The sequence below is a fragment of the Amborella trichopoda genome, chromosome 6, assembly GCF_054954075.1.
Source record: "Amborella trichopoda isolate Santa Cruz 75 chromosome 6, AtrichopodaSantaCruz75HAP2 v2.0, whole genome shotgun sequence".
Taxonomy (NCBI): domain Eukaryota; kingdom Viridiplantae; phylum Streptophyta; class Magnoliopsida; order Amborellales; family Amborellaceae; genus Amborella; species Amborella trichopoda.
In genome coordinates this window covers 52,525,742-52,545,397 of record NC_142341.1, presented here as the reverse complement: position 1 = coordinate 52,545,397, position 19,656 = coordinate 52,525,742, and the positions used below count along the sequence as shown (strand labels likewise).

The 19,656-nt window shown below is 32.9% G+C and overlaps 1 protein-coding gene across 2 annotated transcripts; it reads right to left on the bottom strand.

Moving 5' to 3' along the window:
* Positions 1 to 10,663: 10,663 nt before the first annotated feature.
* Positions 10,664 to 18,879, bottom strand: LOC18448598 (ERAD-associated E3 ubiquitin-protein ligase HRD1B). 2 transcript variants are annotated; one of them, XM_006858659.3, is made up of 8 exons: positions 18,469 to 18,879; positions 16,507 to 17,095; positions 15,681 to 15,857; positions 14,627 to 14,776; positions 14,304 to 14,524; positions 13,310 to 13,463; positions 11,945 to 12,251; positions 10,664 to 11,212 (listed from the first exon to the last, which is right to left on the bottom strand). In XM_006858659.3, exons 2-8 carry the CDS (start codon positions 17,037 to 17,039, stop codon positions 11,027 to 11,029), a joined length of 1,728 nt encoding a protein of 575 aa, XP_006858721.1. In that variant the 5' UTR covers positions 17,040 to 17,095; positions 18,469 to 18,879; the 3' UTR covers positions 10,664 to 11,026. The 2 variants fall into 2 exon arrangements, with proteins under 2 accessions (XP_006858721.1, XP_088725438.1); XM_088869312.1 differs by lacking the exon at positions 18,469 to 18,879 and adding an exon at positions 18,350 to 18,443.
* Positions 18,880 to 19,656: the final 777 nt, after the last annotated feature.

Genomic DNA, 19,656 nt, shown 5'->3' with positions numbered 1-19,656 from the left:
TCTCTCTCTTACGCGCCAAATCACGAGCCCCAGTGAAAGCCCTCGTCTTTGTCTCGTAAGACACGGATGCCCTTTGAAAGGTCCCAAAGGCTTTTGTAAGCCCTAGGACTCACACACTTGTACATGTTCGTCCCCTCTTCATGTTCCACTTTTAAGATAGATTTTTTACCTAATTTTTAGAGATATATATATATATAATTTCTAACATGTAAAATAATAATTTAAAAAAGAAAAATATATTTTATAAAAATTAGATTGTAGATTTTTGTCTTTTTTTTCCGAGGGACCACCACTTTACATCTATCTTTTTTTAATTGCCCATGGCACCATGTGTCTTGGAATTTAAGAGTTAAGTTTTCTTCTTTTTTTTTCTCTATGTGCTCATGTGGGTTTTAAACCTTTTATTTGCCACAATTATGCCCATGAAATATGGTTTTTTTTTCCATTTCTAGTGATATTTGGGTAAGGCTGCGGCTTACGAAATTTGGAAAGAGCACGCTTCAAAGCCCAATTGAAAAACTCAAATTCGGTTCTAAAAGAAGTTGTGATGGCCTACAAATTTAATTTGGTCCCTAACAAAATTTAAAGCTCCATAAATGGGGCAGATAATGGCAGGTAAAACGGTTGAGATTGACACCCCCAAACAAATGTCCCATCCCTTTTTTGAGAATTGGACACAAAAACTCTTTTTTTCTAAATTAATTGTATTATACCCCAAATACAATTATTGGGCAAATAAATTATTTACATAATATATATACTAATAAAAAGCACCTAATGTTATTTAACTGCTAATGAAATTTGTTATGCAGGAGCAGGAAGAGTTTTAACGGCCAATGAAGTAGAGATAGAAGCGATAGAAAGAGGGCTGGAGCTTATTATCAAAAAAGGTGTGAAATGATCCTTGTGTTATTGAAGGGGACTTTTTGTAATTGGTTGAGAAAAAAATTGATAAAAATTATGGAAAAAATGGATAAAAATTATGGAAATGTGCTGTAGCTTGTAAGTCTCTTTTCAACATGTTTATAGGGAGACAAATTCAATTGCTGATGGACTTGTGAAAAGGGGTGTGACTCTTCAATCTGTTTTAATTTATGATGTTCTCCCTCCTTGAAATAGTGTCCTTCCCCTTTGATTAAAAAGAGAAAACACATGACTGTGTGCACATGTAAACATGCATTTGCCCATACTATACCCACATGCAAAGTATCTTTATCCATACTAGTTGGGGTACCCTCCTTCTATTGTTATAAAATAGGGATGCTATACAATAAGTCTATTTATTGTTTTATTTTATTTTATTTTAAAAATTATATATATATATAAAAGGTTGTAATTTTATATAATTGAAATAAGATGCACCTCATAAATATTCTAGAAGAGAGTGTTTTGAAGTTGGAGAATCTTCTAATTCATCATCTCGCCCTTGAGAGGTATTTGTGCGAAGAAGAAAAAAAAATTGAAGTCTTAAAAATAATGCATTTTATAACAAATTATCTGGACTGTCTAATTTCAATATTTTCAAGTATTCATATATTTACTCAATCATACCATTTTTCAAATTCTAAATTTTATAGTTAGGGATAAAAGTAAAAATTTCAAGTCATAATGAAGTTTCCGACACCCAAACTACATCTCCAAATAAACTTTAGACGTACAATCACTTCTAATGTATAAGGATGGCGTCTTATACAAACCTCGCCATTGTTTTTATTATAAAAAAGTAAAATCACTCTCAACTCTTAGCTATCATACATGAAATCGGGCTGCTCAGGGTGTGCAATTAGCCAGGCTTAAATTTTACTTTTAAGAATTTGTACAATAAAATGGTAAGCCCCAAATATTCAGTTTTACTTTTTATAGTTAAAAATAATTGTGATTTTTTTATACCAAAAATAAATTACTGTATAAAATATGCTAAAGCAAACTCATGTAGCATCTACACATTTAGGAGTCAATACACGTGTGCTAAAGCATGCATGAGCGTGTATGTGGCCCCCACTTTAAGAGGGAGAGAGATTGCCTAAAATATGCATAAACAAGGTGCACTTTGGTGGGTGCACTAGCGTGCGAATATTCTAAAATGAGAGATGGTGAAGTCTAAAAGCTCCACTACATTCCTTTTCTGATCCGGACCTGACTTGGGACTCGAGAGGTGGATCCGATCTGGATTTGTATTGTTGGGTGAGTGTGGCCATTAAAGATTTTATTAGTGCTTGTGATGAAACGTTTGATATAAGGAAACATAAACTCAGCGAGAGTGTGGTATCTCGTGTGGTATCTCGTGGACCATACTAAGCAAATAACATTTGTTGTTATCGAACTGTACTTGACTGTTTAGGCTAATCGGTTGGAAAAAACCTATGTTACCTGGGTATAGAAAACTATCCGATAAAAGTCATAATAAATCATCCATTGATGCCCGAATAAGTGATGTGGCCTTCAGCGACATGGGCCAAAGCATCATCTATGTAGTATCACATGCATAATAATAGCAGTTTCGGGAAAACAAACCACATTTTATGGTGAAGCTTGTACATGTGCGAGTGATACACCTATGCGCTATAGAATTGTAGTCGCATCAGGTCTAGATGACATTAGCACGTCTTTAGGGGATAACCTGAAATTCACAAACTGGGATTACAACTCCTTGACTCATCAACCAGACTTGGGTAACTCATTAATGAACCTATGCATGGACTTTGGGTCATGGGAAACACTGGGTGGGTTGATAACACAAGTGTGGATTGTAGTCCACGGTTGAAAGTAAGTGCCCAAATACGTTTATTTATGTATCATATTTATCTTTATCCTATCAAATGAATTTAATTGTGTTTGTTTTATGATGATATAATTTTAGAATTATTATTTAAAATTTTATAGATCTATGGATATTTTACTTATAAAATTTGGATTTATAGAAATGGGGATATTGTTTTTTCAATGTTTTAAATATTCAAATTAATTCTAAAATATTTTATTAGTTTTTTAAAATATTTAAAATAGCATTGGAGGACCCATTGTACAGATGGGCCCAATTGGTAGGGCCAACAAAGCATGGCCCGCCCCAATTTTAGGGGCTTCCTATCATGAATGGCACACCCCACTTTTAGGAGTTTTTCTATTTTATATGTTTGAATTGATATGAGTAATAAGTTTGGCTTGGATGCGAAGTTTATTGTGAGATTTAGATAAGTTTTTTATGTTGAAGAAAATTTGAATGAGTCTTTTAAAAGCCTCATAAGGCTTATGCATATTTTGGATAAAGTACAATATTATGATTAATGTTATTTTATTTAATTTATATTGATGGGATAATGGTAAAAGGAAAAGGGGATAAAAATTCTATTATTTTCCGTTCATGGCCATCTATAAAATGGATGGCTCAAATCTCTCTCGTCACAAGTCACCCATGATTAATGGTTCATATTCAATCCACAATAAGAGACCGCCATAAAAACCCTAAAAAACCATTATCCTATTTTTTGTAGTATAAAAAGATGACCTATTGCCTATAAATCTCTACACACCTATATCTCTCTTGTTTCTTAATATTTATCTCTCTCTCTTTGATAGCATTAGGGGCACGCCCCAACCTTAGAAGTCTCTATCTCTCTAGATCATATTAAGGGGCACGCCCCAACTAAATGGTGTTTTATATCTATCTCATATTGCTTTGATGAAACTAGGTTGATCACTAATTTATTTTAACACATTTGATATAAAACCAGGTCCACTAAATTGGAAAACGCTGACCTAGACCAAGAATCACTCAGGATGCTAGTTCTTGGTAAGTGACAGAATTTTCTTTTTCTTTTCTTTTCTTTTCTTTTCTTTTCTTTTTTTTTTTTTTTTTTTCTTCTGTGTTTTTAGTATTATTGAACATTTCTTCATATTTAAGAGCCCCAAAAATGTGTATAGTTTTTTTTTTTTTTTTTTTACTATTTTGCCAAGTTGGTGATCCAATCGATTCCAATCGCTGCTGTATCAAAATTGGTAGATATGTATCTTAAAAATACCATTTTAACATTATACATACATGCATATAGCATTATACGTGGACATATACATCCATACATATACATATGTATACATACATCTCATAGGGTATCGTTAGTATAAGGCAGAAACCCTAAACAATCAAGACGCGCCTTCAAAAAGTGTCGAAAGATGTCATTTTCATACCAAAGATCTTTATGATACCCTACAAAATTATCTCTAATTATAAAATTTAAAGCTTAAAAAATAGTGCAGATCAAATATATATATTAACACTTGAAAATCTTGAAAAATTGACAGACTAAATAATGCATTATAAGAAGCACTATCTCCAAAACTAGAAGTTCATGTTTTTTTTACATCCATGTATCTCAAGGTCGAGATGATCGGATTTGAGGTTTTTCCGATATCAAAACAACTTTTTCTACAAATTTCTCAGGTGCGCTTTGGTTTGGTTGTTTAGGGCGTCGACCTTATAATATACGCACTTACAAATGCCTCTAGGTGAAGTTCTAGAAGACTTCACCTACATCCTTACAAAATCTATTACACGATCACGAGTGGTTGATAGTACTTGAATTTCAATCATTTTTTTACAAATCAAATTTATCTTAAATTTGAGTGTGTGTACAGCTTACCAACTCGCCCAAAAAATATATATATATATATAAAAGATAAAAATACCCCTGAAACATTCGTAAGTGTATTTTAGTGATTTTTGTCATCTAAATTATTTGTGGAAAAGGTTGAGATAAGCTCACTAGCTCACAATTACATATGAGTCCAATGACCTAGATTGAATCTAGGACAATCAGACGATCACAACCTCATTTCGTATTTTAATTTGAATTTTTTCTACAAATTTAAATCAGTGGATATTTTAGGCGTTCATTTTTCTCATCGAGGAGCATCTAATAAAAATATTAAAAATATAATTCGCATAAAAAAAATTGACCAAAATTCTTCTAAAATCTTTCGAGGCTATTTTGATCCATTTTTTTCTGTAAATTATTTTTTTGATATTTTTATTAGATTCCCCTATTTTTAAAGAATACATGCCCAAAATTTCAAGCGATTTGAATTTCTAAAAAAAATATTAAATACAAAATAAAGTCATGACCAACGGATCTGCTCAAATTAAATTTAGACGGTTTGGTTCATATGTGGTTGTGAGCTAATGGACTAACCTTAACCTTTCATATTATGTTTTATATTCCATTTAGGTGCACCTCATTAAGGTGCACACATCCACAAAATTTCAAGTTAATATAATTTATAAAAAAAATTATTAAAATTCAAAACACTATACGACAGTTGTAACTGTGAAGACGGTAATGAACTTTAAGTGAAATATTATATAACTTATTTACTTTATTTGTAAATGTTTTCAATATATATATATATATATATATATATATATATATATATATATGGGTGCGGTTTGTATAGAGCCTAGGCTCTAAACAATCAAATTAGAACCTACCTTCAAAAAGTGTCGAGAAATGCGGTTTCAATATTGAAAATCTTTGTGATAGCCTTAAAATATATTTTCATTTGTGTTTATAAAGTTTAAAGCTTCAAAAACATTGTAGATCGACTTATCTACGAAATCTTGAAAATTGACGGTCCAAAAATATGTTAAAAACTATTCTATTTCCACAACTTGAAATCTATTTTTTTCTCATGTCCATGCATATTGATGTCGAGATGATCAATTTAAGAATATTTAATCATCAACACAACATTTTCTAGTGAAAATTTTGAGATAGGCTCTTATTTAATTGTTTATAGCCTCAGCTCAATATAAACTTTAGCCTCAGCTCAATATAAACTTTTCCCTATATATAGTGAGATGCCCTCACATGCCTTTATTTTAGCCCAACGAGAGATTATTTGGTAAGTTGCACTGTGCTTATTTTTAGTGCAATCTTACTCATTTGGAAGACCTTTTCTTGACCTACACGAATAGTGGATCGAGCTTTGGTCAAGACTTTATGGGAATGAGGTATTTTCGTCATTTATTTTCTAATAAAATAATAAAACACGAGAAATGAACTTCTCTCTACTTTTTACATGTCCATCCATAGGAGGGAACCACGTGAAAAATAAAAATAAAATAAAATAAGCCAAAAAATAAAATAAATAAAATAATATTATCATGCTAGCAGATCCAAAGACAACGGAGATGCTCCTTTTTATATTATTTGAAAATTCCTTCCTTTGTAAACAAGGAAAACTCCTAGCTTTGGAATATAAGGAAAAAAAAAAAAAGGCTAAATGATTGTGAGACCTAAATTTATAAGGGTGTGGTTTGTATAAAACTGGGGTCCTAAACCATTAATGTAAGGCGCACGTAGTGTCGAAAGATATTTTAATGCTGAAAATCTTTGTGATATACTGAATTTTTTTTATATCTAATTATAAAAATTAAAGATTAAAAAATAGTATAAATCGAACAGATCTATGAACACTTAAAAATCTTAAAAATTGATGGTCTAGATAATACATTACAAGATGCACTATTTTCAAAACTTGAAATTTATTTTTTCTTATATCCATACATCTTGAGGTTGAGATAATTGGATTGAAGCAAATGAATTTTTGAGGTGCGCCTTAATTTGATTGTTTAGAGCCTCATTTTTATACAATTTTTTTCCAATTTATAATCATGCTAAGGTTTGTAGTTTTAGTGGAGATTCCATTTTTCGAATCTTAAGATTTAATAAAGGGCAAAGTTTACATAAGGTGGCTACCTTATGCAGTAGAAGTACGGTATGTCTCAAAACTCCATCGAAAAAGGTTGTTTTCATCTTAAAAACCCTCTAATTGATCATCTTGAGATATGGCTATGAAAAAAAAAGAGTTTTAAGTCCTAAAAATATACAACGAAGATACTACTCTTTATATTATTTGAAAATTAATTTCTTTGTAAACAAGGAAAACTCCTAGCATTGGAGTATAAGGGAAAAAAAAAGGCTATATGACTGGGAGACCTAAATTTGTAATTATGCTAGGGTATGTAGTTTTAGTGCAGATTCCATTTCTTTGAAAGTTTCGATTATGAGATTTAACAAAGGAAAAAATTTATATAAGGTATGTACCTGTATTTGTAAAAGTCCATCGGAAAAAGGTTCTTCTCACGTTAAAAACCCTCTAATTGACCATCTCGATATCAAGATGTATTGTTGCGAAATAAGAAGAGTTTTAGCTCAAATAAATAGTATATCTTGTAAAACTTTATCTATACCGTCCATTTTCAATATTTGCAAATCTGCTTGATCTGCACCACTTTTTGAGTTTTAAGTTTCACAATTACATGTGAAATAGATTTTCAGATCATCATTGAAACTTTTCGACACCAAAATTACATCTTTTGACTAAATTTAGAGGCACACCTTACTTGGATTGTTTAAGGTTTACCCTTGATATAAATTGCACCCTTTAATAAAGGGCTGACTTGGTGTTAAAAAAAAGAAAAAGTATACAAATAGACCATTTACCTTTGATATAAGGAGGCCATAATCACTCTTATCTGTCAGATTTCAAATCGAGTGGTTGTAAGAGTATTATTGATTAGATTCAAAGTTAAAGAATGAATTTTTCGAATTTTATGATGCACCCTAAGCCATCTAATTTGACATCTAATGGCTACAATAATTGTGACATCTTTGTAAGAAGGGTGTAGTTTGCATACGGACACCTCCGTAAGTGTAGAGGTAAGGTGCCCTTTAAATTTTATCATGGTATATAATTTTGATGTAAAATATTAGGATTATCTCAAAATCTATTTTTATATCTAATTATAAAATTTTAAATTTAAAAAATGGTTAAAATCAAGCGGATCTATAAACATATGAAAATCTTGAAAATGGACAGTGTAGATAATATGTTGTAAAAATGCATTATTTCTGAGACTTTAAATCTTTTTATTTTTCATAGTGATACATCTCGATGTCGAGATGATCAATCCAAGGGTCTTTCAACATTAAAACTACCTGTTCCGATGGATTTTTTAGGGGCATATGTAGTTCTACATTATAAGGTAGCATCCTTATATAAACTGTTTCCTTGTAAGAAAGGTAAATGGTATCATAATATACATTCTTGTTAAAAATTTGTTGATTTGGATCTGAATCCCTAGCTTTATGTATAAGAAATTCGACCTTATTTAACATGGATCTCCCAGTTCATTGTAGTGAACCAAGCAATTTTGTGCATGTGATTCTTGATTTTTGAATTTTTAGCATGAAATGGTAAAAATTTGATTTTTCCCATATATGGGCCACTTGAGTACTAAAATTTCTCTGATCTGGTTGTTTTTTATAGATCTACCGAATTTGTAGCTTTATTTTTTAAATAGAATCCCCATTTTTTTGGAATTTGACGATCAAAATAATTGGGGTTTTCTCAATTTTAAAGTTCTTTGATTCGAGTCTCACCATTTCATATTAGTTCAAATCTTATTCAAATCAGTAATTTATTCCAAAAAATTTCCAAAAACATGCATTTAAAAGTTTTTTTTTTTTTTGGGGAGATCATTTTGAATGATTTAAGTTTTTTGGACATTTTTTTTTAAGTAGATTATTTGAAACACCAATTTATTGTTTCCAATCATTGGATTTAACAAATTGGAACTGTATACAATAGAATTGTTATTCCATACCTAAAGGTCATAATCACCTCAAACCGTCAAATAAAACTTTGGATGTTTGGGGCATCATAAAATGGCCAAGGTGTGGTAAAAATCCACAGAAAAATACCCTTTTTTTGGATAAAAACCCTAGCCATCTAATTATACATTTGATAGGTAGTAGTGATCATGAGCTTTATGTAAGAAAGATAAAATAGGTTCATTTTATACTTTCTCTCGTGTCAGAACTGAACTTGATATTTGTAATTTTGTTCAAAATAAATATTTGTTTTGACCAATTTTCAATCAAACTCAATATTGTTTTAGACTGAAATAGTAAAAAACTAAATGGCGGTCCTGTCCAATCTTGATAAATATATCTTAAGGGTATTGTGGCTTCCTAAAATACCGGGACTTTATTGGTTGAAATTCAATAGTGCAACCATTTACACAATTTGATTGCCGTGCTAGAAGGAGGCCATCTCGTATATTGTCTTATTTATTTCTTCCCATGTTTTCATAAATATTGGAATGTTAACAAACTTTTACTCTCTATCTCCTTGTACTAACCAATGATCTCCTAGTACACAACATTCTTCTCCCCTTAAAATTCAGGTGAGTATGTGATGCAAGGAGAAAATAAAACTGGAATGATAAAAATAAAATAAAAAAAACCGTTAAGAGAATATACTATCTCTCAACGCATAGAAATTTACTAAAAAACAATGTCTGCAAGGGAATCTATCCGAAAAACGATTTTTTCACAATATCAACTTTACTCAATTCAGACCTTTTCACAAGATCAACTTTTCAAAATATCTTTTCATAAGATCAATTTTATTTAATTTTCATTCTCTTATCATTCTCTGATCTATTTACAATGAAGACTTCTTCCCTTTAAATACACTTCAAATAAAAAGAATCTTAAATAAAATAAATTTTCTCTCTAAAAAAAGTCCATACTACCCTATCTCTCTCAATCTCTTTTCCCTATTTTCTCTCTCTTCATCTCCTTATTTTTTCTCTAATTTTTTTCCTATCTTCTCTCTATTTATTTTCCTTATTTTCTTTCTCTTCATCTCCCTATTTTCTCTCTCTCACGTACCTCCTTATTTTCTCTTTCTAACTTCCACATAATGGAGTAAAAAATAACTGCCACTAATTATTTCCTAAACCAAAATATTTTTATCTTATTTATACGTTATTGCCTAAACTAAAAAAATAGACATGCAAAAGATAAATCACGCACCCAACTAGACCCTCTTAACTTCTCTTCCTATCCCTAACTAAAAATAAAAAATAAATTTTTATTTGTATCAGTATGACCACCTTGTGCTGAAAATATACAGCCTTTTAGTATATTGTCTCGTTACTAAGACTAGTTTCTATAAAACTATTTTATATTTGAAAAAATTATATACAAGGGTAAAACCCTAAACAGTCAAATTAAAGCGCACCAAAAAAATTCACTAGAGGGGTTGTTTCGATGCTGAAAAACTCTCAATTCATTCATCTCGACCTCAATAGGTATGGATATAAGAAAAAGTAAATTTTAAATATGTGAAACAATGCATCTCGTGATGTATTATCTAGACCGTCAATTTTTAAGATTTTCATGTATACATAGACATGCCCGATCGACACTATTTTTTAATCTTTAATTTCATCCAACTAGATATGAAAATAAATTTTCAAACCTTTATAAAATCTTCTGATACTAAAACAATATATTTTGGTTCGATTTGAAGGTGCACCTCAATCTGATTGTTTATATCCTTAAGCCTACACACCGATGTCACGAACACGCCAAGCCATTAGATGTGAAATTAGACAGCAAGATATAAAGCCATCTATTTGCACGACCATCGAATTTATCATCTATCGATCAGGGATGATTGTGACATTCTTATGGGACAGTCTTACTGTATATTTTTTTCTTCAGAGAAAAGCTTAATATATTTCCACAATTTTCACAGGAAAATTCTCTCTCCATAAATTCACAAATATAATCATGAGCTCACTTTCCTACAAAAAGAAGCAAAACAAACCATTCAGTTTTTACATTATGAGCATAACAGCAGATAACATTTCCATTTAATTCTTTGTTAGAGAGAAAATAAACCTCACCCCCACCACCCAAAAGATGTTTATTTTACATTTGGGCACTGCCCAAATTCAAATGTCTGTTGAAGTTTGATGCATTCTGTTATAGAGAGAGAGAGAGAGACAGAGAGAGAGTATTCCACAACTAAAACAAAGGCAGAAGACTGATTAATATACTTCAGCTGCTCACTCTCTAGAGGGTAGACCAAAATATTCTCTCTGCCTAAGATTGGCAAAGAAAGAACCAGCTCCAAAGCCTCATTTCTAGCAGTTCAGTCTCAGATCTCTAATATCTCAATCCGTTTGAGCTTCTTGAATCTCAGGATGGTGCCTGCAATCTGATGAGGAAGCCCGAGGAGAAGCACAATGGGCAGGGCCTTTACCCTTGCTTTCTGTTACACCAGAAGATGCTTCTTCTTTTGCAGCCTTTGAATCAATGGGCTTCTGGTTTTGTAAAGTCTTCAACTGATTTTGTAACACCTGAGTACAAGAGAAAAACTTAAGGTTTATGGGAGAGAAACAACTGATAAAAAACCCCATTTCTATAAACAAAAGAGAAGAGAGAGAAAGAAATACAATTCTCTGTGGACCAAAAAAAAAAAAGGTCGAGGGAGAATTAACTAACTCATGCACTTTTAAAGTAAGTCCGAGTGGTCGGTTACTGTGGTTTGCTTTCTTAAATGGAAAAGGGCAAGGGTTCAAAGAACCATGCTTCAACTATAATCACTGGGCCATAGCATTTCTTACCATTAAATCAATTAACATATCAAAATTCTGCAACTCCTTGACAACATGAGGGCTCACTTTAAAAATTGGAAGGAGATGGTATCTGAACTTTCAATGCCAGGTATCAAAAGCAGTTTTAAAAATCGCTGAGTCCAAAGGAATGAACTCGGAAACCAGCCGACTTACCGGTTCCCAAGGTTTTTTTCGTTAATTTTTCTAAGACCCAGAGGAGTCTCACTCAGACTCCCAAGTTTAGTTGACTGACTAGGGCTTCAGAGTTTGGACACTAGCAAGTCCTGACCCAAGTCCATGGTTTAAAATGCTGATCAAAGTATCTAAAAAAGGTATCATACTATTCCCTGGTTTCCATATTGTAATAGTCAGGCATGGATCAATCAGTTTGAACACCATCAACAGATCAACATAGACAACTACAAAATATTGCATTCTTGCAATTTAGCACATTTAACTTTGCCAGCTCCTTACCTCAATATTATATCTCAGAAACTTCTCTTGGGCCTCAAATTGAGCAAGCAAACATGAAGAAGAACTTGGCATGGTTGGATCTCTACTGGATCCTTCATCACTTGCACCATTGGTAAGGGGCATTTTAAGTGGGAGAAAAGTATATTGTGGCCCTTGAGGGAAAGTAAAGTTTGAGTTTCCACTAAGGTGTGCTGATGGAGTGGTTTGAGCATTTTCTCCTGAGGAATCCGTGGCCTCTTCACTGGTTGACTCTCTACCCATGGCTCCTTGCAAGAACACCTTTGGTACCAAAGCATAACCTGGTGACCTGTGGCAGTTAAAGAGATAAGAATCAGGAGTAGAAATGTAGAACGACCAACCCATATATACAATATCAACTGGAAGTACAACCCACCCATGGTGTATGATGGTACAGCAGGGAAAGAGCCACCCGCCATTCCCAGTGATGGGTAGAGAAGATAAAGCCTAGCCAGTAATTGCTTCCAAGGGAAGTATACCATACGCCCATGGCATATGATAGTACATCACGGGGACATCCACCATCCATTCCCAAGGAGAGATGGTGGTGATAAGCCATGGTTCCTGATGATGGCGATTCATACTGATCTGGTAAATCTCTGCAGTATGTCATCAGAAACGAACAGTGGATGTTCCTGTGGTGTACCATAAACATTACACCACTGGTGCATGAAATAATTTCCCATCCCATAAAAAAATATTAGTTTATGGTTGGACAGCTTAGATTCTAAAAGAAGCATTAAATCCTCAAAGCTATCACTGCCATGCTTCTCAAATAAGGTACACTATAATCCAATTAACCATGGAAAACCATAGTCCAATAGGAATGTGCTGTTCTGTTGGTCCCATTCTCACTATCAACATCTGTGATGACCACAATAACAATGAGTACTATAGCCCAAATGGAATTTAATTTACTTGCCTTTAAGCAAAGATAATCACCATTATAGATCATAATTAGTCATGAAGTGTTAATAGCAAACACTATTATCCAAAAGAAATAGCTTTAGAATTTCAATATTTACCGTGGCTGACCTTATCCAACAAAAAGAATTTAACGATTACAAAATCACAAATATATGTCAATCTTGAATAAACCAGCACATTTTGCTGCAAATGATTAAAAAAATCCTGAAAGACTATAATTGTTCCAAAATAGCCAAAATAAAGCAAAAAAGAAAAAAAAAACCCCTAAATGCACATCAGAAGCCAAGAGTGCTCTTGGCCCCTTGGTTTAAAAATCGGGCACCCAAGTTTTGAAAGGATAGGGAAATCAAAGATTGAATAACATAACGATAATTTGCTGCTAAATGAAAAAGTAAGCCCTCTTATAATGTTCAAGCATACCATACAAATGCATTTGCTGAAGGATAAACATATGATCCCCCATAGACATTAGCAGCTGCAGCAGCGGCTCGGAGCCTAGCCTGATGCAAGCTCACATTATCCTCTGCGACGCCACCACCAGTGTTCTGAGCAGATGCTTCAGCTGTACCAGACCCTGCTCACAATAAAATACAAATCTCAAATCAAACCTTTTCAAATATAAAATTTTTCTCCAAACAATGTCATTCAAAAGGAGGATAAGACAAGAATAATATTGCACCTCATTTGGCAAGAACAAATTAATAATAAGATAAAATATAACATACAGGAAAAATTTTATATAAGTGCAATTCTCTAAACAATCAAATTAGGGCGCAACTCAAAAATTTCACTAGAAGAGATTGTTCTGATAACCAAATATCCTCAAATTGATCATCTCGACCGCAAGATGCATGGACATGAGAAAAACATGGATTTCCAGTTTTGGAAATAGTGCATCTTGTAATGCATTTTTGGACCATCAATTTTCAAGATTTTCAAGTTTTCATAAATCTGTTTGATCTACACTATTTTTGAAGCTTTAAATTTTATGACTAGAGATGAAAATATATTTTAAGGCTATCACAAAGATTTCCAGTATTGAAACCACATTTCTCGACACTATTTCAAGGTGTGCTTTACTTTGATTGTTTAGAGCCTCGGCTTTATACAAACCGCACGCTAACATAAATGATTCACGAATAGGAAAGAGATCAAAATAAATACAAATATATTCATATGAATATGAATAACAGCCAACAAAACACCTGAATCCAGACCAAAACAGACTAAAGAGGAAGTAAAAGGACGGTATATAACTAATTTTGACCCAATGAGCTAAGAATTATCCGTTATAAGTAATGCACATAAATTACTTATTGATCCATGGGCCATATGCAAAACCTACCATAAGAAAATCAATATGCACATGAATTATGAGGGGAGAAGATGAATCCTTGAAGGGGTAGAACCATACCTCCTGCACCACCATGTTGATGTCGATGAGGCTGTGCAACTTGATGCCCTCCAGATGAAGATGTTCCATTCTCAGGAGGAAGAACATATGATCGACAGGTAGGGCAAGTTTGCTGCCTTTCGAGCCATGATCTCAAACAGTGCACATGAAAAAGATGTCCACAAATCAACTTCTTGGCAGTGACCATCTCTTCACGACAAATTATGCATGTGGCATCACTTCTGCATCCGAATGTTGTCTTAGGAGATCATGGATACAAGATAATAAACAAGCAAAAAGCAATAATTAATATCTTACTAAACTATAATACATATAAAACTCACGCATTAAGTTCTTCAGGCGTTGCATCAGGGAATCGATCGTTCATATTAGATGTGATCTTGCGATAGCGAATATAATCAGCAACACGTGCCTTGAAGTTACGAAATGTTTCATAGAGTTCCCGGATCAAATGCAGTGGCAAGCCATAGTTTCTGAAGAACAAATGCAACATGGTTAAGAATTGCAAACCTTGTTGTGATTCAATTCCAAAGCGTAAAATGAACAACAATGCAAATATCAAGCACAAAGCTCTAACACAGTGGCACCTCACATCAAGGCAGTATTTATATTGGAAAGATTTATTTTATTATCATGTAAGACAGATATGAGTTCTTCATCTCTTTCCCTTTTTCTCTAAATAATGAAGCTCCTCAATAGAAGTAAATTCAGATCCATTATTCTGGTCCTGATTCAAACTTTTTTATATTTTATTATCCAGAAGTTGTAGTTTATCTTTCTAATAGTGTCCAGAGCACAGAACAAATTTTAATACCATGTCCAATGAAGAACAAAAACCATAAGCTCCTATTTCATGTCATATTAGACACTTTGAATTCAATTAAATTATTGGCAATACCAAATAGTACTTTCATTCAACCAGATGCACATCTACAGCAAAGAAAATGGTTCCAGGTATTATAACATAACTTGTCATCCCATCAATATGTATTTCATATCATATTTGTGAAATGCTTCATAAATCACCATAAATCCATTCTATAAGGTGGGTATGAACTGTCATCTAACGTTTCAGATACTGCAGAATTATATAACTTTTTAACAATGTAAAGGTTGACTTATATTCAAACCAGTTGATTCGGCATGAATATAGCTTCACTTAACTGAACCACTAGAGGTTGTAACATAGCAGTGTCATCCCATTCAATTAAGAAGCGGCAAAGGGGGCTTTCTAACATAAAAGATAGGCCCATTTTAATCATGAACAACATGTCACAGTGAACCAAAAGCAAATTATATGTACTTTGACTTACAATTGGGAAAGTCATAAAACTCAAAGAAAGAACCTAAAACTTAAATGATCAATATTATACTTACATGAAAATTGCTAGGAAGAAGAAGAGGTACATGGACAAGTGAAGCAAGTCGCGGATAAGTTCTAAGTAAAATGTGTAGACAGCCTTTCTTTCCCATTGCCCTTCCATCAGCATATCACTGACATAGAAAACATACTTCAAAAAAGTTGACACTGTAGTGGTTGCCAGAATCATGTATCTGTGGATACAAAATACCAAGTATAAGGATTTTTAACAATTATCTCATATATGCAGAGGTAAACTATTAACAATTGGCCTTTTTTACAATTAAAATCAATGAGGAACTTCAAAGGGATTAACATATTGAGGTAACTGCCAGTATCTCAAAGATATATCAGCATCTTAGTTTAATCCATTTATTACTTAACCCCATCACCCTTCTAAGATTACTCCTGAGTTGCATATCTGTTGTTTTGGTTGGGACTCTTGAGTTTCCTATCAATTTCCAGAATTCATAATCTTCCTTGTATGAAAAAGATACTATCAGTGGTGAAATAGTAGATAACACAAACAAAAGAAAACAAAAGAATCAGCGGATGCCAATAAAAAATTCTGGATAGATGATTTTTTTCATCAGTTATTTCCTCATATTCAGTTTTCATGAATGGGTACAAGATGCTAACCAACAGGAGATAATCATACAATCAACAAATATTTAATAGTGTTAGAAATATTTCTTGTGAGATTTAGCCCAATCGTAGAAAATATCATCAAAAATAGAAAAGGGAAGTTAAACACCTGTGGTCGGTACTAAAGGTTGCATCCAAGCAAAATTCCCCAAAAAAGAATCAACAGGCATATGAATTATAGAAAATAGAGAAACTTACTCAAATGAAAAGAAGAGTGCAACTGATGCCCGCCTGGTCCTCAATAAATATGATACTGAACTGTACAAAAATATGCAATCTAATAGCAGTAGAAACCCAAGGAATGAAACAATTCGAATATGAGATAACACGGTAACCGTTGGAGTCGTCTCAATGTATTCAACCCGTTTTTGAGCCAACCAATGGAATGCCTTGATTAGCAATAGTGCAGTGACCATTGAAAGAAAAGCAACCGAAAACTCTTCTCTGAATATGGTTATTGCAAATAGGATTTCCATGATTTCTCGCCATGACTGCTCATTCAACCTTTCCACTTCAGCTTCTCTGAGGGACCCAAGAAACAATCTCTTGATACATTGCCATAGAATGCACATTATAACCAAACCCATATTGAGAAGAAGCACCAAACTGATCTTTGAGGTCGATAGATACACCATGGCTGGGTAAAACTGGCCTCTACTATTAAAGGCATGGTAAATAATGGCCATTGCACCAACGAAACTAGCGCCCGCGTATGTGCTCAACCTCATCATGATGTCACAAAATAGGTCTAGTAGAGCATCAAGATATTTGAGTGTTGAACCTGAATCTGTAACGACAAAGTCTTAAACTTAATGACTAGAGGCCAAATGACAATTATTGACCATGGGAACACATTCTATGACAGGCCAGAACCTTCTTAAAGAAATATCTCAAAAAATCTAAATGCCAGCAATAAGTGAGTGTTTGTACCGTAGTATTTAGAACAACAGCAGCATGGACAAAAAACCCAAATAGTTTGTTAAACAAAAGTTATTTCATGGTCATTTCGACAGTACCCTAACTAACAACCATGTAAGTGAAAGTAGCGAGCTAGACTCAAGTGTGAAAGGATTCAACTAGCAGAAGCTGAGTATACATTATACACTAGCCCAACTTTCCAAAAGAATACAATCCTCAAAAAATGAGGTAACACATTAACCTAATCATATATTATAGCAGACCAATTCTCGATCATGACAATACCTGAGTAATATGCAATATAAACCTTTTTTATTGTTGTTAATAATATGCAATGAACAAATGATTCAATTGAAAATAGCTTTAAGTGAAACTTGATCAAGAATGATAAGAAGTTATGGGTCAGAGTCTCCAGGTTTTGATCAATTCAGTATCTTTATGAGTAAATGGTACAAAATAAGAAAATTTTAATAATGTGGAATGACAAAAATAAAGAAACCATTTTCAAATTCTTGGACAATTGAGGATATGCTACACAGACACGGATACGTGCAAGGGACTGACACAATACAAGTGTTAGAAATGCCTTTCTCAAAATTGGCTTTTTCAGACACTGCATACACTATTTAGATAAGGACGGAGGTAGGATTTTAGGTGATATTAAGCATTTTTATAGTGAGATATTGATAAGAAATGCTAAAAAAATAAAATTCTTAAGCATCAAATACCAATTTCGTGTCCTATGTATATCCACACATGCAATACACCATAGGCACATAATATCCATGTTACATAAGTTAATGATGCAATCAGAGCCTACAAATATTAGGATTTCCACACAATTGAAAACGACAGAAAATTCAAACCCTAGATTCACTCCAGAGAATAAGAGCCAAATCAACCATGGAAGATTCTTCCTTTCAATGAGCTGATCACACTAAACTTCATTTCAAAATTCAAACAAAAAAAAATAAAAATCCTAAAAATAAAAAATCAGCGAGATAGATAAAACCAAATTGACTACGCAGGCGACCCCAATTGGCCTAAAAATGAAGCAACCGATATGCATTGAGACCCAATTCAATTGAAAAACCATAAATTCCTAAAAACCCAAGAAAATTACATGGAAATGTCAAGTATGTAGCTCGACTAATATCATGCAATATCAAAAAAACATTCACGTACAAAAGGACGGACAAAAAAAAAACCAATTTTTGACAAAAGGAAGAGCTGGGTGCTTACCAGTTGAATCGGGAATTAGGGTTTAAACCTAACATCTTTGACTTTAGGCGTCACAAGAGAGAGAAGGCAATTTTGGCAGGAGAGAGAAAACGAGCGGGGGATAAAAAGGCTAGAGAGAAAGTGACAACAATTATGGGAATAGAGAGATTAGAAGTGGGGAGGTAAATAAATGTTGCAGAGAGAGAGAGAGAGAGAGAGAGGGACAAACAGCGATACAGAAGTGAGGATAATTTCCAGATGAATGGAGGCCAAACACAATATAGAGAGAGAAAGAGAGAGAGAGAGAGAGAGAGGCGAAAGGCGTTTAGAGAGTAAATTTGGTACAGCGACAGGCGAAAAGGAAATTTAGAGAGATTAGGCAATTTAGAGAGAGCAAATTTGGTGCAGAGAGAGAATAAATATGGATTTGTAAAAAAACTAAAAATAAATGATACGGGTTTTTTAATAAATGGCCACGTCACCCACGAATGCGAGGCCACATGTTAATTGACACGTGTCAATAGATGCCATGTCACCTGAAGAACTTAATTTTTAAATTCCCAAAGAAAAAGTTTATATAGAGATGGAGGCTTTTCAAGTTTATATTGACCATCAATTTTTTAAGTTTTTATAAGTTTTTTCAATCCACATTATTTTTTAAGTCTTAAAAAACTTTTTAAAAGGTGAAAAAAAAGAAAAAAGATTAAAAAAAAAGTTTGAGATAAAATAGTATAAAAAGATTTGTCGGAACTAACGAGAGATAAGAGATGAGGAGGTGGGTGAAATCTATAGGGATTTTTTATGTAGCTTGAAGAAAAACAGAAAAATGATTTACCATAAAATAATAAGAAAAATTAGGATTTTATATGATTTTTTTTTTTTTTTTTTTTGTATAAAGAGGTCATAATTTGTTTTAACTATTAAATGTAGAATCTAATAGATGAAAATGTATCACAACATTCAAAAGTTTTTATTGCAGACATTATGCCTAAACAATGACACATCTTCAACCACCCGAATTCAAAAATTGGGTTGAAAATGGTATAAAATTTTTTATTGAGGCTAATTTTTATAATCAAAATCAATAAAAGAAGGAGATAAGATATGAGGGGCATGGTGAAATCTTTAGAGGTTTTTTTTCGCCGTTTAAAAACAAACAGAAAGAGATCTACCATGAAATAATACAAAAAATTAAAATTCTTCATGAAA